The sequence below is a fragment of the Scomber scombrus genome, chromosome 24, assembly GCF_963691925.1.
Source record: "Scomber scombrus chromosome 24, fScoSco1.1, whole genome shotgun sequence".
Taxonomy (NCBI): domain Eukaryota; kingdom Metazoa; phylum Chordata; class Actinopteri; order Scombriformes; family Scombridae; genus Scomber; species Scomber scombrus.
In genome coordinates this window covers 7,834,885-7,856,453 of record NC_084993.1, presented here as the reverse complement: position 1 = coordinate 7,856,453, position 21,569 = coordinate 7,834,885, and the positions used below count along the sequence as shown (strand labels likewise).

The following is a 21,569-nucleotide window of genomic DNA, read 5'->3' as shown; positions in this document are numbered from 1 at the left end:
AGAAAAGCCAGTATTGTATGTCAACAACTTTAAATCATACTGTAAATCTTCCATAATGGTATACAAAAATAATGAATTACAATATAAAACATTGAATTATTATGATTATATAATTATATATAATTATAAAATGTGTTTTCATAGGGGGATTTATAAATGTTGAAAATACCATACACTTACAAATGCTCTTATCTGCTTATAAGTACACTATAATATAAACTATGTGTTATATGTTTTCACTGTATACTGTAAGGGGCGGGCCTACGGGCATGATTTGTGACATCACAACTCAATGAAGCCAATCATGGTCCAATATTCAACTTGCACAAGTGTGTTGTAGAAACTTGAAGCCTCCAGTGTGCGAACACTAAGACTGAACTTCACAATGAGGGAGGGTTAGGGTTACATTTTTAGAAAATAAATATATTTACGTATTCAAAGACTCTGGCATTTTTAATGAGGGAGAAGTAGATGTAATTTTATGGATTTGAATGAGTTAATGATATATTTATTGTTTCTAATAGAGTATTTGTATATATCTTAATTCCAAATTTTGAAAAACTGGTGTGGTTGGTTTGTTTATGAATCACAAGCTTATTTTAATTTTTAAAAGTACAGATCTTTTAATGTAGTTTATGCATCTAGAATAATGTTCTTTACAGTCCAATATTACACACGATGGACAGGTTACTGTCAACTGCTAAAATATTAAAAGTCCACACAATATGAAGTTCATCATGCACAGACAGCTGACACAGAGACACACAGCTCATTTAAAAACCTCAACTCAACGTCACAGGATTCCATCTTTTGTCATTCTAATGAGCCAGCATTTGATGCTTTTGCCACCCTGCCAAGATCTTGATCCCATTCATACAGATAAAAACCCTGATTCATCAATGCACATGAGCTAGACTGCACATTATTGACCCCCACCTCTTGTTATACCATAGGACGCCCATATAAATAAATCATTTCTCATCCTAAATCTCACTGAGATTAGTTACTTTTTAGCCTATAAACAAACTGATTACAGATCAGAGGCAACTGGTTTCCATTCTCTCATATAAATCAATCAATCAATCAATCAATCAATCAATCAATCACAAATGTAGAACAGCTGTTTATGTAAAACACAGCCACTACACCACAGGAAACATTTATTTCCATTCAAGCGCCAGGACCAAACTGAACTAAAAATACATATATGTAAGTTAACACATGCAGTAGTACTTTTAGTTACATTTTACCTGAATCATGAACATTAATAGTTCAGAAAACTGAGCAAATATGACCAAATGATTCTGCAGTAAAATGTTTATGGAAAATATGTTTTAATTAAATGGTTATACATAACTAAATGTAATATAATGTATACTTAAATTAAGAATAGCTGCACATGAATGTAAAACACAGTTGTTTCAAATTAAATGTAATGTTATTTTGAGTCTCTTAAATTTGAAGCAAATAAATGTCAATGGTTAAAATTTACACTACATTTTGTTTTAATTTTTTTTATAATATCGTGAAACATGTTTTATTTTGTTTGCAAATATTTTATAACTAAACAATGGAACAAACAGCTCAGTGGGAGTGAAGTGGCAAATGTTGGTTTCCATTTCAAAAAATCTAAACAAAACATAAAAACACAAAAGTGGACAGTTTTGGTAATAATGTAAATAATTCAGTTTTTCTGTGTAATGTAGACTTTATGAATAGTTTTTCATCTGACGCCTACGTTTAGAAATGTGAAGACAGTAAACATTTGAACATAGTGAAGTTAGCTTGTGTAGAAAAATGTATAAAATGTTGAAAAAACTTTTTTTCTTTGACTTAGTCTTATACATTTTTATGTCATGTGATATCACTGCAGAATATATATTCAAATAGCTCAGGTTGTACTGCAAAAACTATTTAAATTTCTTTCTTGTAACATATAGTACTGATTATACAAATGTTTATATATGAAGAGTCAAGGCACCAGTAATGGGAAGAAAAATGCCTGAAAACGCCATTTGAACTCAACAACATAACGTTTTAATCTTGAACTGGACCACAGCAGGAACTTTTATAACACTATAAAAATAACATACAAACTAATTTACAGTGACAAATGACATGGAACAAGGGACAGCCACGAGAGAAAGACAATTCTCCAAAAATTAAAATCAGATATTATTATGTAACCTTGCAAGAAAAAAAAAAAAAGGATTTGCCAACTACTTACTCTTTCAAAGTACTCAATTACGTATTTCTAATGAACGTTATTCATGACATAACTATTTAGAAGCACAAACAAATTCAAACTGAAATAAAAAATATAAAGTTCAGAGAGCAATGAGCAACAAATCTGCACTAACAGATTTTCTGAGATTCAGAGCCCTTGAACAATTTAAAAAGGTTGCAAACAACTGCTGACTGTTTTGATACTTCTGGGTCAAAACCAGTGGATTTTGCAAATTTGGTGTAAGAACAATAAAAAAGTTCCCTATGTAGGTAAGCAGGCTTGAAGACAGCATGCAGAAGGAGTCCCTCTGCTTACTCAATTACACTAAAGAGACAAAGTTTCTCTGGAGGCACTCTAGCTCTAAAATGTATTTTTCTTACCCCACTTTAAAATCCTGACCTGTCAATTCTTCTGTTTTTAGTGCACTTCCATGTATTTCCAAATATAAAATGATTTCTCAAATAAAAAACTCCTGAGTAACCTCTCTACTCATCCAATCCTCATTAAATCGTACTGTTGGAAACGGCTAATTATGCAACAATCAGTGTGCTTCATATAGAATATACAAAACGTACTGTAGAAGTCATGTTGCTCTAACATCTACTGTTACAACATTACAATTCAGCAAGTCTGCAGGATACAGCTGCTTATTTGGTTGTACATTTTCAGCGCAAAAGGTTTCACACCACATTTCTTCACATCATCATATTGGAAAACTGTAGAAAATACTGTTTTTAACATGAATTAGCTGTTGACCAATCAGGGAGTCGCTGACTTGACACTGGTAACTTTTACTAATCAGTGAGCCTGATTAGTTTAGCTTAGTTTTTTCATATCCTTCCAGATAGAAATGTGGTCACTGATACACTGAGTGTGGACAGCATTGCTCCATTGTACAGTAAGATAGAAAGAGAACAAGCTGACATGGTAATAAATAAAGAAAATACATCTCTGGTATTCTCATCATGGTGTTTGTGCTTGTGGAGCTTTATGAGATTTACGCTGTTGTAACAATAAAATGAAACAAAGAAAGTTCAAGTTCAAGTGAAAATTGAGAGACGGTAGATTTGAGCTGCTTGAAAGTATTGTTTGCAGATTTTTAGTGACATTTTAATTTATGTTTTATAATTAGAAATGATGTATGGATAAGTTATGATGTCTACTAGCTAATGCAGAGTTTGATTCAATGAAAAGCATGTGTATAATTGCTAAATATTATGCGTTCTATCAAGGGCGACCACTTTAACTGTAATTCACAGTGTGCAATGTGAGTTGTTGTAATGTGGACTAAACTTCAACCAGCTGGATCAAAGCATCAGAGCTGTGAGTTTATGTAACACCTGTGAGGCTTACAAGGTGAAAGCTTACCTTGGTTGTGGAGAATTGATGGGAAACAAAATGATCACCTTAAGAAAGAGGCTATGAAATCCCCTGAGAGGCTGTCTGTGGGTTTAGCCTACATAAGCGGTTGAGAAGTGTAGAGCATGGAGGCGTCGAGTGGTTCTGTCGCTTCTGGCAGGTAGTGGTAGTCCTTGTGATGGGCGTAGCGGCGGTACTTTGACTTCAGGTGGATCCGCGAGTGTGGAAACATCTGATTCTGTGGGGAAAATATTATTATTATTTCTTAAACTGAGTAAACAGCAGTGCTTACACCAGGCTGAACACAACTTAAGTCTTCTTTCTCTACATTTTTCTGTATAAAAAGGTTACAACCTACCTTAAGGAAGGCAAAAGCTTGTTTGATGTTGCTTTGATAAAATTTAATGAGGAAAAATGTATGTGTTTAAAAGGATGTGTTTAAGTATTCTTCTTTGTATCATCTTTGTAAGGTTTTTTAGTACAGTAAACAGAGACTGAACATCATTATTTGGTAAGTTAATGAAGCTAAACTTATGCAAATCCATGCACTCTAATGTAAGGTATTTGTTATTTCAGTGCTTTCATTAGTTACCTTTCCAGGATCACGCTGCGGAGCAATGGGAGTCATTCCCTCTGTTCTCTGAGGATACGCAGAGTAAACCTGCTGCGCTGTGGACTCCACAAACTGCAAAATGAAGAGAATACAACAAAGTGAGCTCCACGACAAATCATATAACCAGCAGTGTCACAATAAAATGCACGTGCTTCTAAGTAATTTTCTATGTCAGGTAAGGGGTAAAAAAGAGAAGAGAGATTCCCACTGCGGCTGTGGTCAAACAACCATCCTACCTCTGGTATGGGGTCCAGAACAAAGCCTCCATCAGTGGGCTGGTACAGACAATCTGACGGCTGGGAGTACACGACTGGACTGGAGGGCATCTGCGGCTGGATGAGAGACACATTCACAACAGATTAACAATGTACCAAATTCTCCTGAACTTAAAAGGGAGGTAAAGCTTTATTTTACCTGGACGACATTCCATTGATACTGGTTTGGGACACACTGGAGAGGGAGTGAGGGAGAAATAGAGTATTAATTGATTTCAACCACAACAGTAAACTGCTACTCACTACTATATCCACGGGATCTGACCTGGTATTGGTGATACGCTGGTTGCTGGTAGACAGGTTGATGGGACTGAGGAAGCATCACTGGAGGAGTATGCTGCAAGCACAACAAAATCACACAATACCTGGTTAAAGATCTCGGTGCTCCCTTGACAAAAAAAAACCTTCTGCTCTGAACTGACCGGCCAGTGTTGGGTAGGAGGGTTCATGTTGGGGCAGTGGAAGTAGGCAACTCCGTTGTGGTAGGTGTAGGGATAACCTGTGGAGGTGGTCAGGTGCAGGGTCCCGCAAGACATTGGAACAGGCACGGCATGGTCGGGAGCAGCAAGAGGGACATTTTTAGCTGTGAGAAGAAAGCAGTAATACTGAATCTTTTACTGAGCCTTTCAAATTATGCTTTAGAAAATAGAACATTCAATTCAGGGTTCCTATTGTGGTCCCAATGAAAAAACATTTTCAATTACTTTTTTTGGGCAATTTCACTTAAAAGGTACTTACTTTGTCCTGAAGGTTGCCGTTTCCGGACAGCCTGACCAATGCTGAGCTTTTTGTCTTTTAAATAGATTCCATTGGCCTTTAAAAAAAACAGTCGAAGGATTAGAAACCACATTAGATGATAGGGTCTGGCAGATAAGCTACATATAAATAATGCTGTTTAGATTTATATTCATTATACGGTCATGGCCTGCTTTACTTACATCATGAAGGATTTTCAGTGCATCTTCTTCGGTCTCAAATGTAACAAAGCCATATCTGTTCAGAGAGACAGAAACGTGAATCTCAGTGGCCAAAAACAGTACAAGATTGTGACAGTGGCCAGTAACAAAGAATAGAAAAACTGGCTGTTCTGGGTTCTATTGATTGGTATTTCATTGACTACATGTTGCCAAAACACTGATCAAACCCAAAGAAGTTTTAAACACATTGAATATCATAATGTCTCCAAAGATATTAAATTTATGACGCTTATTAAGTGCAAATGGGGAAAAAAAGATGTCTAAGACTTCGATCACACAGAGCGCTTTTGTAATTGTTTTCAATGATTTCAATCATTAAAAGGGGATTTTACAGTGCTTCAGTACTGTTAAAGCAACTGTGTATGTGTATATTGAGCAAGTTTTCTCTCACATACAACAAGTGAATGATGTCAAATGTGTGAATAAAGCTTTATGTCATGGTTGCATGCACACTGTATACGTCAATTAAATTTACTCACCCTTTTGACATTCCTACGCGATCTAGCACAATTTTCACCTCTTTGACTGCACCATGCTGAGAGAAGACGTGTCGCAAGTCGCTCTCATTAACCTTTAGAGACACACACACACACATGCACACACACACATTGTTCTCACCACAAAAGTAACTGGTCGCTGATTGGATTTCAAATCAAGAGACATCTGATCTACATAAATAACATCAACATTCTCATTCTGAGACTGTAGCTCATACACATGCTCTGCTGCTCTCTAGTGTCCAAACCTGCATGTTTGTACGCTTATCAGAAATGTGAATCAATGCTCCAAGTTTTCACTTTTCACCTTGTAGTCAATCCCCCCGACAAAAATCCGATTAGGGATGACAGTGCCGAGGCGGGGGTGGAGGTGGTGGGTCGTGCTGTCACTGTTGCTGCTGCTGCTATGGTTTCCAGTAGTGGGCAAATCAGGGGTGGAGGAGCTGCTGCAGGTCTGAGATGGACAGCAGGATGTCAACTTGGGAAAAGAAAGCAACTGTAAATGCAAGGCAATGTGGTGTAGTTCTCTGCCTCTCATACGCTTTCCCACTCAAAAAATAACCCTACCAATAGACTTTATGCACAAAAAGAACAAAGAAAAGAAAAGAAAAAAGAGTGTCTTTGATGATATTATAAACACTAAGTCCTTCAGTCTTTCAAGTCACACATAGTTGATGCACCTGCAGCCAGTAGATTAAGATTACAACATCTTTCATTTTATGCACTATTTTAAACCATCCTCTTATTTCAATGGTGCAGCTTCAAATTATAGACAGTAATGTAGTTTGATGCTGACTAATCTAATAAAGCATATGAATACAAACCACCAAGAAAAACTGAATAAATCCAATGAAAATGGGGTAGTGTAATTGACTAGACACAAAATTAACTTAATAATTAATTCACTTATTCAATAAAGTGTATCTTCTCCTTTAGCTAGCATCCTTTTTTTTTTAGCTTATTTGGAGGGTAGCTTTAACAACAAAATGAATCACCGTGAATATTTTTCTGCCAAAAAAGTCCCAAACTGTTTTTGCAAAAGCTTCCTAATCATCAACCATCAATATTTAATCAGCCAAACAGCAACTTTCAAAATGAAATCTTTTAGCTTATCTAATGCTAACAGCTAGCAGGCTAAACCACTTAGCATTAGCCGCACAAGCTAACTTAAACTAGTATTTTTTTTCTTTGCGGATTTTTAGAAACTGAGGTGAGGAGTGGGAATAAATGCAGTTTATAAAGTTATAATGTATGATAAACTAATCTCACAAAGTTATAATGTATGATAAACTAATCTCACAACACAAAAAAAAACTTAACTGTGACGTTTTAATTAATGACGGAATTTAGCTGATTTGCTACCAAGAGAGTAAAAGGTATCTGGTATCTCACTCACCTTTTGGCTCTCTTCTTCCATAGCCACATTTATCTGCTCAACGTCTTCCTTTTAAAAACATTTATCCATGTCTGATTAAAAACCTCCAGCTCTGCTTCTTGCCTCTGCTCCTCAGCTCCTCCAGGCCAGAGCTGCCCCAGGCTGCCCCGCCCACCAGGGGTCAGAGGTCAGGCCAGTTTGTCCAGGGGTCTGTTCAGGGGTTTGTTCACTTTGTTCCTCATGTTTTGTGTTGTTTATTTCTCTTAATTCATGTCAGAATGACATTGATCCAGATTTTTTCCAGATTATTTTGCACAATTTTCAATATATACATGGTTTAAATATGACCACAATATGTATTCATAGTTTTTTCAGAGAATTGTTTTCTGGTCTGGGTGGGAAAAAAATTATTTTTCTGCAATTTTAATACTTTGCAAAGTTATCCAGTGGGCTGGATCAGACCCCTTGGTGGGCCATATGTTTGACACCCCTGATTTAAATACTAAAAATAACTCACACAGACCTAATAGGCTACTTGAGTATTTCCAGTTGATGCTTCTTTATACTTTTATTCCTCTACATTTCAAAGGGAATTATTGTATTTTCTACTCAAGCCCTCAAAAAGCAGTGTATACTCTGGGTCACATTTCCGATGTCTATAAGTTGTTTACAGCTCCACCAAACATGCTTTTTACCTCTAAACTTCTCAAATGGTTTCATTTAAATCAATGTTCAAATGATATTCAGCTAAATGAGATGATACAAATCCAAGAAAAATACATGTTTAAACTTAAATTGTGGCAAATGCTGTGCACACATGTATATATTTAGAAAAGAGATGGGAAATATAAGGAGCAAAGAATTCATAACTGTCTTGTGAGGAGCCAGATGTGTGCAGTATTATAAACTCCCCACACAGCGGCGCTGTTTCTCTCTGAATAAACATCATAAAGATAGTCTTTATGCTGTATGTACTGTGTATGTTTGATCATTAAATGTAAGAAATTCTAAGTATTCAAATATTCTAGTGTTTCTTTAAAGGCTTAATTTGCTTGACACATTTTTAGTGACGTCAAAGCTTTTGCAAATTGGATCTAAGTATGTATTTACAGCTTCAAACTGTTCTCCTTTTACTCAAATCAATACATTTTCTCACCCATTTTGTTGGGAAATTAAAGATGGTTATTGTAGGAATAGTCAACCCACAATTATTAACTACACCCCTTTCAAAAATCATCTTGAAATCATCTTCCTGTAAGTGACCAAATATTGTAAATTGAAAAGATTTTTTTTACCATCTAAAATATATATTTTTAGATGTAGTTCACTTATGAATATGAGATCTTCCTTCCTAACATCAGGAAAGGGTTACCTGAATTACTTTGGACTGATAATTAACAGATGAGGATTTAAGAGACATATTTCACAGGCAAGAGAAATCTCCAGGAGTTCATGTAAATCCATGTACACCAGCTGGAACTTCAACTTTTCTCCTCTCGTTCCTTAAGGAGCCACTTTGGACATTGCATACAAGACTGACAGGGCTGTAATTTCTTTATGATTGGCGACAGAGTGCTCTGAAACACTGTCATTTACATCTTTTGCCCCCCACCTCTTCCTCCTCCTCCTTCAGACCACAACAAAGCGACAGTGCAAAGTCTACAAAATGTCTCCAACTGAGACAAAGGAACCCGATTGATAGCTGGTAATACCAGTGATGAATGAAAAACATGTAACAGGGGGAACAAGATTAAAAAATGTACTATTGTGGATAAATATTTTAAAAACCTCAACAAAAAGCTCATGATGTATACAGTATCCCCCCTCCGCCTGTCTTGCACATTTCCCGTCATAGCAACCTCTTTTCTCCAAATTGTTTGTCCTCATCTTAGTAATGTGGGCCACACCATTACTTGTCATTCATTTAAAGCTTTTCTTAATTGCCGGTTAAATTTGCCAACGAGGTCTGACTGTGCAAAATGAGAAGGGCATGTTTGATAATTACAGCAATTTACCAGCTAAAAGTCCTTTTATACCCCACAAAGATGATTTAAGACACAAGCGCTGTCACGGCAACATGCCTGACTGTTTGAGTTTTTCACTTAAAAAAAAAGATTAAGCTATCAATGTGTGTCAGGGTTTTATGTTCCAGCTGTTTTAAATTCTGCTTTTTGTATTGACTCGTTTCCAGCTTGATTTCATGTTAATATTGTGTATTTCTTTTTATGTTATTATTATGTTCTTCTTTTACTTAGAGCAAAAGTGTGAAAAGCCTTTTATTTGGACATAAATCTCTGAGTTTGACTTCATGTTTCATTACAAACGTTTGTTTCCAGCCATTCATTTCGTCATCTGCCTTGTTTACCTGAAATGTCAGGATGTGAGTAATGAGGCTCTGAAGTGAGCGTTGAGCTGAGAAAGTGGACACAAGCAGGCCAAGCGGCTATGCCAAACACTCCCCCCCCCTCAAAATTAGAATTCAGGTAAATCCCAATTAGCCTCAGCGTCTTTAGAAGTTGGCAATGTTTTATGTCTCGACTGTTTAGCAAACAGCATTTATTTTGTGAAATTGGGGGTCTGGCGTTCATGTTTTTGGACTAAATGAAAAGGCAGCAGTTTCTCTCTGCTTTGAGTCTTTGTGCCAACATAGGTGAAATATAACAACACGTCCTCCAAACTTAAAGGCCCTTAAAACTTCTCAATCAACTTCTTATTGTGAGTGATGTGGGTCCGACATGAACACACAATTTTCCGCCCAAGTTTTGGTTATTTTGCTACAGAGATTTTTTATTTTTTTTTTGTACTTTTATAAGCTTTTTTCACTGGTTTGTAGTGGCTCAGCTGGAAAAAAGTTATGTCACATACTTCCATGTACCAATCAGGTTTTGGAGCATTTGGTGGGTTGCTTGGTCACTTACTTAAACTCACCTACATAGTCCTGACAAAGCAGATTAATTGATTGCTGAGTGCTAATAATAACTCTTGATTTTTTTTATTTTTGCTTATTTAGTCATTAATATTTAATGTTATTGAGAAATACTTAAGATTTGAAGCCAAGTTCTCAGGGGCTTAAATGCTATGTCGTTAGTCATTGCCTTCCAAAATGACACATAGTGTATTAGCCTTCATTTGTCACTGCTTTCTCAAATCACTACAACATGTGACTGTTATATAAGTAATTCATATGAGTATTTTCTCAACAGATATAGAATAAATCGAGGTCAAATATCAGGTCTGACACACATTTCCCACAGAGAAAAATGGCCCTTTTACCTCAGTTGGTCAGTCAGTCAGACAGTCGTGGAGACAGAGGTTGATGAAAAATGAGCCATAACAGAAGGGTTTGACTCTGGCTCTGTAATTACTCTACAAATCTCTGATTTCCCCTCCTTCATCTCTAGACTATTTATAGCTGCTGCATTCCTCTCGGAGAATAAAATGATCTCTTTGAGACAGTACAATGCCAGAAATAACAGGTTTGGACAAACATTTGCTGAGGCGTGGTGGGCCTGGCTGACCATTACTGAGTTCCACTGTGGTTTCAGTCTACTGTTTTTCCCCCTCGTCCATTTATTCATCTGTTATTCTAAATGGCAGTGGGTTTGCCGGGGGAGGTGTGGAGGGGTGGTGGCGAGCAAGATGTGATGGTTCAACAAAAGAACTTGTATAAGCCGAGATGAAATCACTTTGTAGTCGGGCAGAGCACAGCAAGGTCAGCTGTTTTCATACAAGCAGGGAGCGGGCAAAAGAAAACAGTCGTAAACACACACCTCCATGTCTGCGAATACTCAGGTGACTACAGGGCTCAGACCTCCCTCTTTGTGCTCCATTTTGTTTACGTTATAATCATGGGACTGCACTAGCAAATATGATCAACTGAGACATGTGGCCCTGAGTGTGAACATGATATGCAGTCATGCATGTGTGTCTTTGCATGCGAGTGTGTTTAGGTTATCAGGGAAAGAAGGCTTTCCTATTGACTGTGCTTCTAGTCAACTTTTGTTGGTCACGACAAAACAAAGATTATATGTAGCCTGCGTAGCATCCAGGCCTCATACCCACCTCATTCCCACCAGTAACCATACAATGCTGCATTGGGGAAATGAATAAAGCAATCATCATTTTAACTTTGCAGCAGAGGACTAGATGACCCACATCATTTATGTTAAACTCTTCTGATTATTGCATATAATCTTTGTAGGAGTTGTGCAGATTTTATACAGGATATATCTTCAGTTATTCTTGTATTCTGTATATATTGAATTATCAAACTGACTCCTTAAAATGGAAATGTAAGATAAATGCAAGAGAAATGCAATTTCCTTCCACTATATGTGTTTAATAGATATGGTTGGAAATAACAAATACACTTGAACTTGCATGAACTTGAACCTGAACTAAAACAATCTGTACTCTTTGATGATGCAAATTATTGTTGTGCTTCTAAAAAGTATCAGGAGAAAGAGGACTGACACCACTCCCAGATTTGTCTGTTAAATATGAAGCTGCAGCCAAGAGACAGTTAGCTTAGCATAAAGCCCTGCAGCCTTAAGACAACAACTTGGCATTTTGACGCTTCAGTTTTTGTATGAATGAGACTGTGTCATTATCACAAGAGTCTTGAGTCAGTCTAGCTCATGTAAAGTTATCTAGCCTACTTCTTCCATCAATGTCCAATATATACAGTTTTTTCTTCTTTTAGTTTAGATTAAGTTTATGTGCCAGTATGTATGGCAAACTGCCATCTTCTCAGTGCCCAAGAGATGGCAGTGTAGCATGGCTGAGATACAGTATGATGTCTTGTGAAGGATCTCTGTGAAACCAGGTTAAAACCTTGCAGGGCTGCAGGTCAGAGTGTGTGGTTAACTCACAGACAGAAAATATGACAGAAAATAAAGAGAGTGAGGATGATAACAGGTCTTGTTTTCCCCAGCAGACTTGTGGCAGTAGGAGAAGCACAGCTGTTATTAATAACATTAACGATGGCTCTGTGTGACAGCGAGCCGGCATGCACAATACCAGGAGCCTGAAACTGAAGTAGCTAAGTCAGCCATTGCTAATTTGATTGTTTACACCTGTGCTGCTGGGACCAACATGTCTAAGAATTAGGGAGATAATATTATGAATATTTCTCTGAGCATTCACTGATGCTCATTGCAATATTTACAACAAATTCCCAAGTTTAAGGTGGCACATTAAGCTACAATATGCTTAAAAAAATAATGCTATAATGACATTGTCTCACCTGACATTTTAATAATCAAATTCACAGATTATACTGTCTCATTCCAAGTGGTATTAAGAAAATAAAACTAATTTTCCAAAGTTGTTCTTATCAGAGAAGCACACATTTAAAAAGCAGTGAATATTAAGAAATACACTACATAATATGACTACATGCATTATTGGCATTCACGTAGACTAGACTGGAATCTATAAAAGATACGTGTCAGTCACGTTGCATCATATCTATATAACTACAATATATCGTCCCTCCTTTGGATTTCTGTTTGTTCCTTTGTGAAAATGCTTCACCACAATGGTGTTGCATTCCACAGCGACACCCGATGATTTCTCTAAATGTAGACATATTATTTAGGGTTTTTATATGCTGGGGCCCTGGCTATAGTTAGTGGGTGTGCACGCAAACTGACCTATAATAGAGTAAACACAGTCAACTGGGCTCTGGCCAGTGAGCTAAAAATGAAGCCAACTCTCCTTGCTGTTTTCTTTTACCTCTCGTAGTTCCTTTATTGAACTTAGCAGGTACAAAACTGTGATGTCACTGCACCCACCCATCAAGTCAGGTTGTGTGACATGAAGTCAGGTTGTGTGACATGAAGTCAATCCAGCTGGAGATAATTATGTGACTCCCACTACACAAGTCATTGAATTATTTGATCTGGGAGCTTAACTGGTAACGGTTATTATCGCTATTATCAGGGGAGGGGTTCCTGATTGTTCCTTCCAAAAGGATCAGCATGTTCTATCAGTCTATCGTTACTTCCTTATTGACTATTGGCCCACAGTAGATGAGTTGATGGCAGAGGAGGAAGGATATGTTATAATGACCTAAAGCCAAACTGAAAATCATTGTTTCGCTGACCTCTTCTGATTGAAGAGTAGTTTCGAGTAGTCATAAGTCATTTTCAGACTGCTGTTGGGTCGGCCAGCAAAAAAGTAGAGCCTGGCTCAACTCAATGCAATATCTAGAAATGCAATGAATTAACCAATCAAATACATGAAATCACACATGCCTGCTAGATTACTTGATTGTGATAATATATAATATAATATTATCTGTAGTGATTTTTTGACCCAGCCATTTACTGTTTGCTTAAGTTCCACCATCTACCACCACAAAGAGTTGGGGTTTGATTCCCAGTAGTACCTCTTGCTTAACTTTGCTTTCTAAAGGATGCTAATTGATTGTACTGGCATGCGGTAAGTCAAAAGAAGGTTCTCATCCTTTCATTAGCAATAACAACTGTAGAAAAGTGGTGGAAAGTAACAGGCTGCCCGTGACACCTTGTGCCATGGAAGCAGCATATGTCTTTTTGCAGCTCTCAACAGGCCAACAGTGGAGTTAGCAGTGACAAATAGCGACTTTGGTGCAGAGACAACTGGACATTCCTAACTAGGAGAAAACACACTGTACCACAAGACGGGAACAAGATGTGTTTGGGTTTGAACACATTTTTTGGATTAGTTCAAGTCTACAATGAGGTGTTAAGTTGTTCTTTAAAGAGTTACTAAATAGGGGGATTAAAGGCAAAGCTTCATTGCCCTCTCTGGTTGAAAGTTTCTTTTTGATGGTTGTATGATACATTCTAATACAATAAGACCTAAATGAAAGTGAAAAGTGATAATGATGCATGATGTGATGATGAGCCTACAGTGATGGTTCTCGCCTCTGGAACAGATGAGGGTACCAGTACTTGTAGACTCTTAGCGACAAAACCTTTAACAATTTAATACAAAAAGAAGTGTTTTAGCTCTGCTTTCTATTTTTTTCTACATTTCTGAGTCCGTAAAAAATGGTATTACATGAGGCGTTTTGTATTGTAAAGCATATACATCCATATATATCGTCCATCCGTATATACTTACCTATATATCCTGCATAAATAAAGGTTTTATATATTGTATGTTGCTGAAATCAGGCTTAAAAGTCATTTGGGACCAAACCAGAGAATTGCCAATTGAAGCTGTACTTATTTACTAGTTTCTGCTTCATGTGACATTTTGAATAAAACATCATTCATGGGGGAGAGTGACAAAGACCGAGGGGATGACATGTCGACTCCTTCTGCTATCATTTCAGATGCGGGATCATGAATTATTTGGCAGCAGGATAACACTAGTTTTGCATTAGATTCACGGCCCAGTGCACCAGCAGATTTTCACCCGCAACACACACACACACACACACACATTTGTTGCCCTGCCCCTCCTGACACCCTGTTGTTTGTGTATGGTGAATGTAGGTCAGAAATTTGTGTATGTGTTTGTCTGTCTCTCGTCGTGGTGTGTGTGTGTGTGTGTATGTATGTGTGCTTACTGTATGTGGACGCATAGTGTGCTATAGAGGTCTCCTGACACAGCTACAAATATGAATCCACACACACACACACACACACACACACCATCCAGCGGTAGGTCAGTTTAATATTTCATTTGGCTGATGGACGGCGTCTGCTGCTCTGTGAGCCAAACAACATTACAACACACTAAGTGACTTAACTCTAATTAGAGCTGAAAATCACATTAAACCTGCTCTGTGATACAGGAAGTAGCTCACCTTTTCCCATCACTCGTTGCGGTTGGGTGTGTTTTTGAAGTGCATGGGGACCTGCCAGCTACAGTACCAAACACGTAACAATAACTAGCTGAAAATAATTACAAATCAAGAATCACAATTTTCCAGAAGTTTGGTGTATTGTGTATTTAATTCAAATGACACTATTGCTGCATCATGTTAATCCGCAGCAATGACAATAACGCTAATGATTATTCATCTTTTTTTTTTGTCCTGCTGTTTATAGAAATAAAACAAAACCTTTTGTCTGTGATCCTGCGCATGTGTGTGTGAACGTGTGTGTTTACGTGTATAATTTATGAATGATGAGGAAGTAAACAGCTTCCACTTTGGCAACATGCTTTTGCACTTTGAATGCATGTGTGTATGTGTATGTGTGCAATGCTGGTGTATCAATTAGCAGCCTGTTTATATGTTTCTTTGTTTCCTTCTTTCTTTGTTTCCTTTCATCTGGTCTGTTGGTTGTATTAAATGGAAGGTCAGGGATCATTTTATCATACTGTGTTGTAATACTGTGGTTGGGTGCTACCATGCAGCTTTCATCCCAACATCTGCCCAATTATAATCTGGACACTATGGAATCACACACATGAAGTGCTGACCAACCAAGCCTCCTCTACTTCATAGATTAATGGGATTACATTGCTTTTTTAATGTGATTTAAATTATGACTTCTAACCATGATGTTGATCCTGATTGCAGAAGAAAATATGCCGTCACATCACTACAACAAACATAAAACAATAACTGCCATTTCACTATCTGCAGCGTCAGCAACTGCTGTTTTCACAAATGAGAACAATGGAAAGTGCCAGTGGCTTCCCACAGGCAAACGGTATGCACTGATAAGCATTTAGGAGAATTTTTTTTTTCACAAGGAATCAGCAGTGAAAAACTGAGAGGTGTAGAAGAAACAAGAAAATTAACATCCATAATTCTTGTAGTGCAATAACTCACAAAGCAACAATATAGTTTCATGTCCTGCTGTGATTTCGGGGAATTTACTACAAAGTACTTCTGAAGACAATCGGAATACAATGAAAAACTTTTATGTTTATAAAAAACTTTTAAAAGTTTATGGAAAGTCTGAGCTCTAGATTGTTAAATTCCAGTAATAAAAATGTATTATTTGGCTTGATGTGTCCAAAGTTCCCTTCTCAATACAGGTTCTTCTTGACTCTTGTGATAAAGGCTGGTGATATGTCTACATTAACATAATGAGTTTGCAATAAAGTTGAGAAGAGGCTTCTTCCTAAACCTAAACTTGGTCTGATCACAGTCTCCCTATTTGGAGGAAACTATCTTGGGATGCTACTTTAAGCATCAATGTTAGAAACGTGAACTTTTAAAACCCCACCAACCATTCCCCCCCCCTGCCCCATGCGTTCCCCTGCACAGCACCATGCTTCACCCATGGCGGGAGTCAGAGATGTCCTTGTTTTCTCCTCCCTCCATCCCCGCATCCCTCGCTGTGTTTGTGCTGAACAGATGCCAGTGCTGGGTAAAGTCCTCTCCAGAGGGGCTGCCAGCAGCATATTGGTTTATAATTAATGAAATTAGGGCCGCTGTCTGCCGAGGAGGCTTCGGTCCCAGTGTAGGATAGACTGCTGCCTGCCAGGAAGATAGACGACTGGAGAGATCGAAGAGGACAGACAGAACGGGACAGACAGATGTAGCTGGATCATTGTCGATCCACTGTCGAGTTTGGGACGGTGATCCTAGAAAAAACTCGGATAACTGAGTAAAACAGTTTTGCAGTCGTTTCACAGTTTTGTGCAACTTTTTATTTGAGATCTGAAAGCTGACCAAAAAAGAGTAACATCCCAGATGAACATACAATTGCAGCTAACCAGCTCATGCTAGTCACTCCAATGCAACACATGCCTTCAGAGACAGTGGCACCCCCGTGACCCTGCATGGCCAACATGGAGACGTTACTGCTGGGCATGAGAGAGAAACATCTCCAAACTTTCAGACCAACAATGTGCTGCAATGACATCATGACAAGACATTTAATTCATTAATAAATGGTGATCTCACATAAAGCAATGTATTTATTAAAATATCTGTGTTAATCCAGCCAAATACTATATATATATATATATATATATATAAAAGAATTAACAGCATAACTAGTTGTTTCAAAAGGAAGACTCCCCATGGACTTAATACAATTAAATAGTTATGCTATACGAATACAGATGCATATTAAATATTGATACATGAATTAATAATTTGGTACGTTTTGAATTAAACATGGCATTGTTTTGTGCAGATTACTTCATTTATCAGTTGAACTCCTGAGCTACACGTCACTATATATCAGTGACCACAGTGTCTGAACAGAGCAGATGTGAGAAAACTAATAAGAAGTCTAATAAAACAGTGTAGTCAGTGTGTTCCTGTGTGTTAGCTCAGCCATATGCCTTTTTTCACAGCATGCATTTTGACTTTTCATAGAAGGAAAAGAAGGTGTCACTAATAACGTTAACGATGGCTCTGCTCTGTTCAAGTGTCCCAATAAGCCGCTGACAGTGTGACAGTGTGAAGGCCAGCACGCACAATAGCAGCAGGACCCTGAAACTGAAGCGGCTAAATGGAATTCAGCCATCATTAATTTTATTATTGACACCTGAGCTTCTCCTCCTGTGACATGTCAAAATGTCTCCCGTGAAAAAGGCCCATTATGTTTGTCCTCTAGAAATAAAATTACATAGTTGTGTGTGTGTGTGTGTGTGTGGGTTTCTGAGTTTTTTGAAGGAGTAATGCACAAGCGAGGCCGGTCTAGGAGTCATGACACACACACACACACACACACACACACACACACACACACACACACACACACACACACACACACACACACACACACACACACACACACACACACACACTCCTGTTCATGCCCACTAACCTTATTTTAGTCACTTGCGAGCTCTCCTCCCCTGGCTAATCCAGTTAAAACTGCTCAATCCAGCAGCAGCCGTTAATGCTCTCCTGCTGTGCTCTGATGCAGCCGAATCCTCTCTCCACCTGAATGTGACATGATACTGCGGCCACATCATTTAAGCACTGAGGATTTGACCTTTATCTTGCTTTTTTCTTTTGCTCTACAAAGTCAAGTTTCCAAAACTTACTCTGGATGAATTTGAATGATTTTGTTGACCTCTTGGCCTTTGCTCAGTGAAGCAGCTTAACTCAATTTCAAGAAATAAATAACTTGAAATACTCAGTTTAATGTTTTATGTGCATGAGTTTCAGATTACATTGTTTCCATTGTAGCAAAGTCAAGGCACCAGTCAAATCCATCACTTTTGGTAAGTGAGGATATAGTCGATTAAAAAGAGCATGTAGAGGAGCAGAATGAAGGTGGAAGAAAACTAAGCACCTCCTTCAACTGTTTCGGCCTTGTCTGTCTCTGATTGTGATAAGTATAACATCTCCATTTGCCTCCTTCATTGTTAAATGAATGTATCCCTATTTTCCAGAATAATATGTTGATATTGTGTCACACGCACTTATCCCTCTGTGGCTTTGATATTCTACCGCCCAGATTGTTCAAAGAGGTATTAGAAGTCAACACTCCATCTCTTCTCTCTATTGTGAAAGACAGTGAGACCCTGTTTCAGACTTACATCTGGGACAGTATTCTGAGTAGCTGTTACTCATCTTGTGGAGGCGTTGAGGTGTCAAGTGATCCCTTTGTGTGAGGTTAAACTGTAAGAGTTTGTGTCCACTGTTACAGTAGAATGATTGAGTCCTTGAAAGCATAGTCAATATTCATTTCCCATTTAACCTTTGTGTTAAAAACTTTACTTTCCGTGAGGCTCATGGGTCTGTTTGATACCCTCCACTGTTGCCTCATTGCTATCAATTATGTCACTGCTGAATATGGACAAAACAGAAATCTTGGTCATTGTCCCAGACCAAGTTTTAAAGAGTATTAGTCCATATGCCAGGCATTAAGCAGGGAATATAAACCCAAACACGATAAATCTTGGTGTTGGGTTTAATCAAAATCTGCATTTTGATCACTACATTAGGAAATTGGTTCAATCTTGTTTTTTTACAACTCAGAAATATTGCCAAAATCAGTTCAGCACTGCATAAGTAGAGCAAATCATCCATGCTTTTATCTCCTCCCGCCTGGATTACTGTTACTCCATATTTTCTTATTTAAGCGAGTCTGCGAGTGCTCGACTTCATCTAGTCCAGAACGCAGGAGCCAGGCTTTTGACAAACACTTAACAAAAGGGAGCCATTACCCCGATTCTGGCCGACTTCATTGGCTTCTTATTTGCTTCAGAATTCAGTTCAAGGTCCTCATGATCACATTCAAAGCCCTCCATAGTCTGACACCCTCTTATATTTCTATAACTAAATACTCTGCACCAACATTACTTAGATCTTCTGACCAATTGCTCTTACGTGTCCCACGGTCCAGGGCTCAAAACAAAAAGGGACTGTTCTTTTACCATTTTAGCTCCAACACTATGGAATCGCCTCCTACTCGCTGTCAGGTCAGCTGAGTTGGTACCACATTTTAATAAACTTTTACAAACCCACTTGTATAGGCAGGCGTTTTTATAAGTTTGTTTCTCTGCAATTCTTATTGGTTTTATTTGTCTTTTAATCTTGTTTTGTTTGTTTATATCACTTTTATTGCTGAGTGTCTGTTTCCGTCTTATAAATTGAATTTTTTTTACTTGCTGTTTTAATGCTGTTATGTATTTTTATTATCAACTGTGAAGCACTTTATAACTGCTGTTTTGAACAGTGTTACATAAATAAAGTTTTAACTGCCTTCCAGTTGCATGATCAGAATGGATGACGGTGGATTGAAGAGTGCATGATGGATTATGTATCAAAAAATATGTCGAATCTAAAGGATCAGGTAATTGACAATAAGGGGCAAGACACAGGTAATTCTTTTTAGTTAGTCTCACCTTTTTTTAGCTCTTTAAATTCCTGTGTGTCAAACTTATCTCTGGAGTTTATGGTAAATATAAATGTCTACACACGCGGAGGATTCAGTTAAATGTGCAGATCTGCTTCACCTTCTCTCTGACTTTGAGAGATCATGTTGATAATGCATCTTGATTGTCTCAAAACTTCACTGTTATGACATTTGTTTTCGATCACATTATAGACAGGCAGTGCGGCTGGCTGGCATTGCCGAACCACTAACTGTTGTAATTGTTAGCAGTTGCTTGGACTGGAAGTTCTGTATGGGTATGGTTAGTATTTGTTTCTTTGGATATAATATGAGCCTATGTGTATACTATATTCACCACTATGTGTGCGTATGTGCGTGTGTGTATGTGAATGTATTCATGTGTGTGCATGATCTGAGATTGTGATTACTACTCTGAAGACTTCCTTTCTCTGTTTACATCCCAGTTAAGCTTCAAACACTCGTGATTAGATAGAGGAGAGGCAGAGAAGAGGGAGGAAAGGAAGGAAGAAGGAAATAATGAAGGAAGGTGGGAGAAGAAAAATTAGGAGAGGGCAGAAAGGTCGGGTCTGGCAACGACGCTCAATCACCACACCAACCAATCATGTTGCAGTCTATCTACAGAATGGTGTTATTTTTCCAGGTATTAAATGCGGGTAAATTTAGACTCAAGTTAACAATATTAAATGAGAAAATGCAGTTTGTCTGTGCCCTCCAGACAAGTGTTTTCTGATCATTTGAATATAATTTGTCAGTGCCTTCCAAAACCAACACTGTATTTAAAAAAAGCATTTTCTAATCATCTCGATGGTTAAGATTTGGTAGGTTTATGCAGGCAGAAAACCAATTTTCATGGTAAAATACCACTAAAGGTAAGTGGAAAAATGTGTCTTTTCATCATTTGGGTGAACAAGCATTGTTATGAGTATGCTTCTAATCCTACAACTTATTCTCAATTATATTTGATTGAATTGTCTAGAAAGTATTTTCCATGACCTGGCAAAAGTACCTAAAGAGTGGAAACAACTGTGATTAGCTGGTCTGCAAGGAGAAAGCCCCCAGATTGAGAACAGCTTGCACCCCTCACCTAATAAAGGTTGCAGAATCGTGACTCAAAGTAAACTTGAAAATGAATCCAAACACACCCTGTTCTGTCTTCTGCGAGGGAGCCGGGGCACCGGTGCTGAGCTGTGGGTCCGTGGCGGCACCGTGGAGGAACAGCTGGTGTTAATTCAACCCAGTAATGCTTCAGCAGGCTGCAGTGGGAACCAGTGGAGGAGGGAAGGAGCGTGAAATCCCAGACACCTGGTGGCTATTTCTGCACAAGAGTCTGCAGCTGGTGTCGGGAGACCACAGCCACCCAGCCAGCTGTGCTTCCTCTACGACTCCACTGGCTTACACTAGAGTTAGACTGATATTAGCCTGTGTAAAGAATTCAGCTGTGTCTGTCTGGTCAGTGTCGCTCACCTTTGA

General features: G+C 38.1%; 1 protein-coding gene across 1 annotated transcript; it reads right to left on the bottom strand.

The window, feature by feature from the left end:
• Positions 1–3,683: 3,683 nt before the first annotated feature.
• On the bottom strand, positions 3,684–7,365 carry LOC134006559 (protein boule-like). The gene is made up of 11 exons (XM_062445475.1): positions 7,345–7,365; positions 6,256–6,402; positions 5,931–6,022; positions 5,413–5,467; positions 5,213–5,288; positions 4,879–5,057; positions 4,736–4,811; positions 4,614–4,657; positions 4,436–4,531; positions 4,179–4,271; positions 3,684–3,824 (listed from the first exon to the last, which is right to left on the bottom strand). Exons 1-11 carry the CDS (start codon positions 7,363–7,365, stop codon positions 3,684–3,686), a joined length of 1,020 nt encoding a protein of 339 aa, XP_062301459.1.
• Between the last annotated feature and the right edge of the window lie 14,204 nt (positions 7,366–21,569).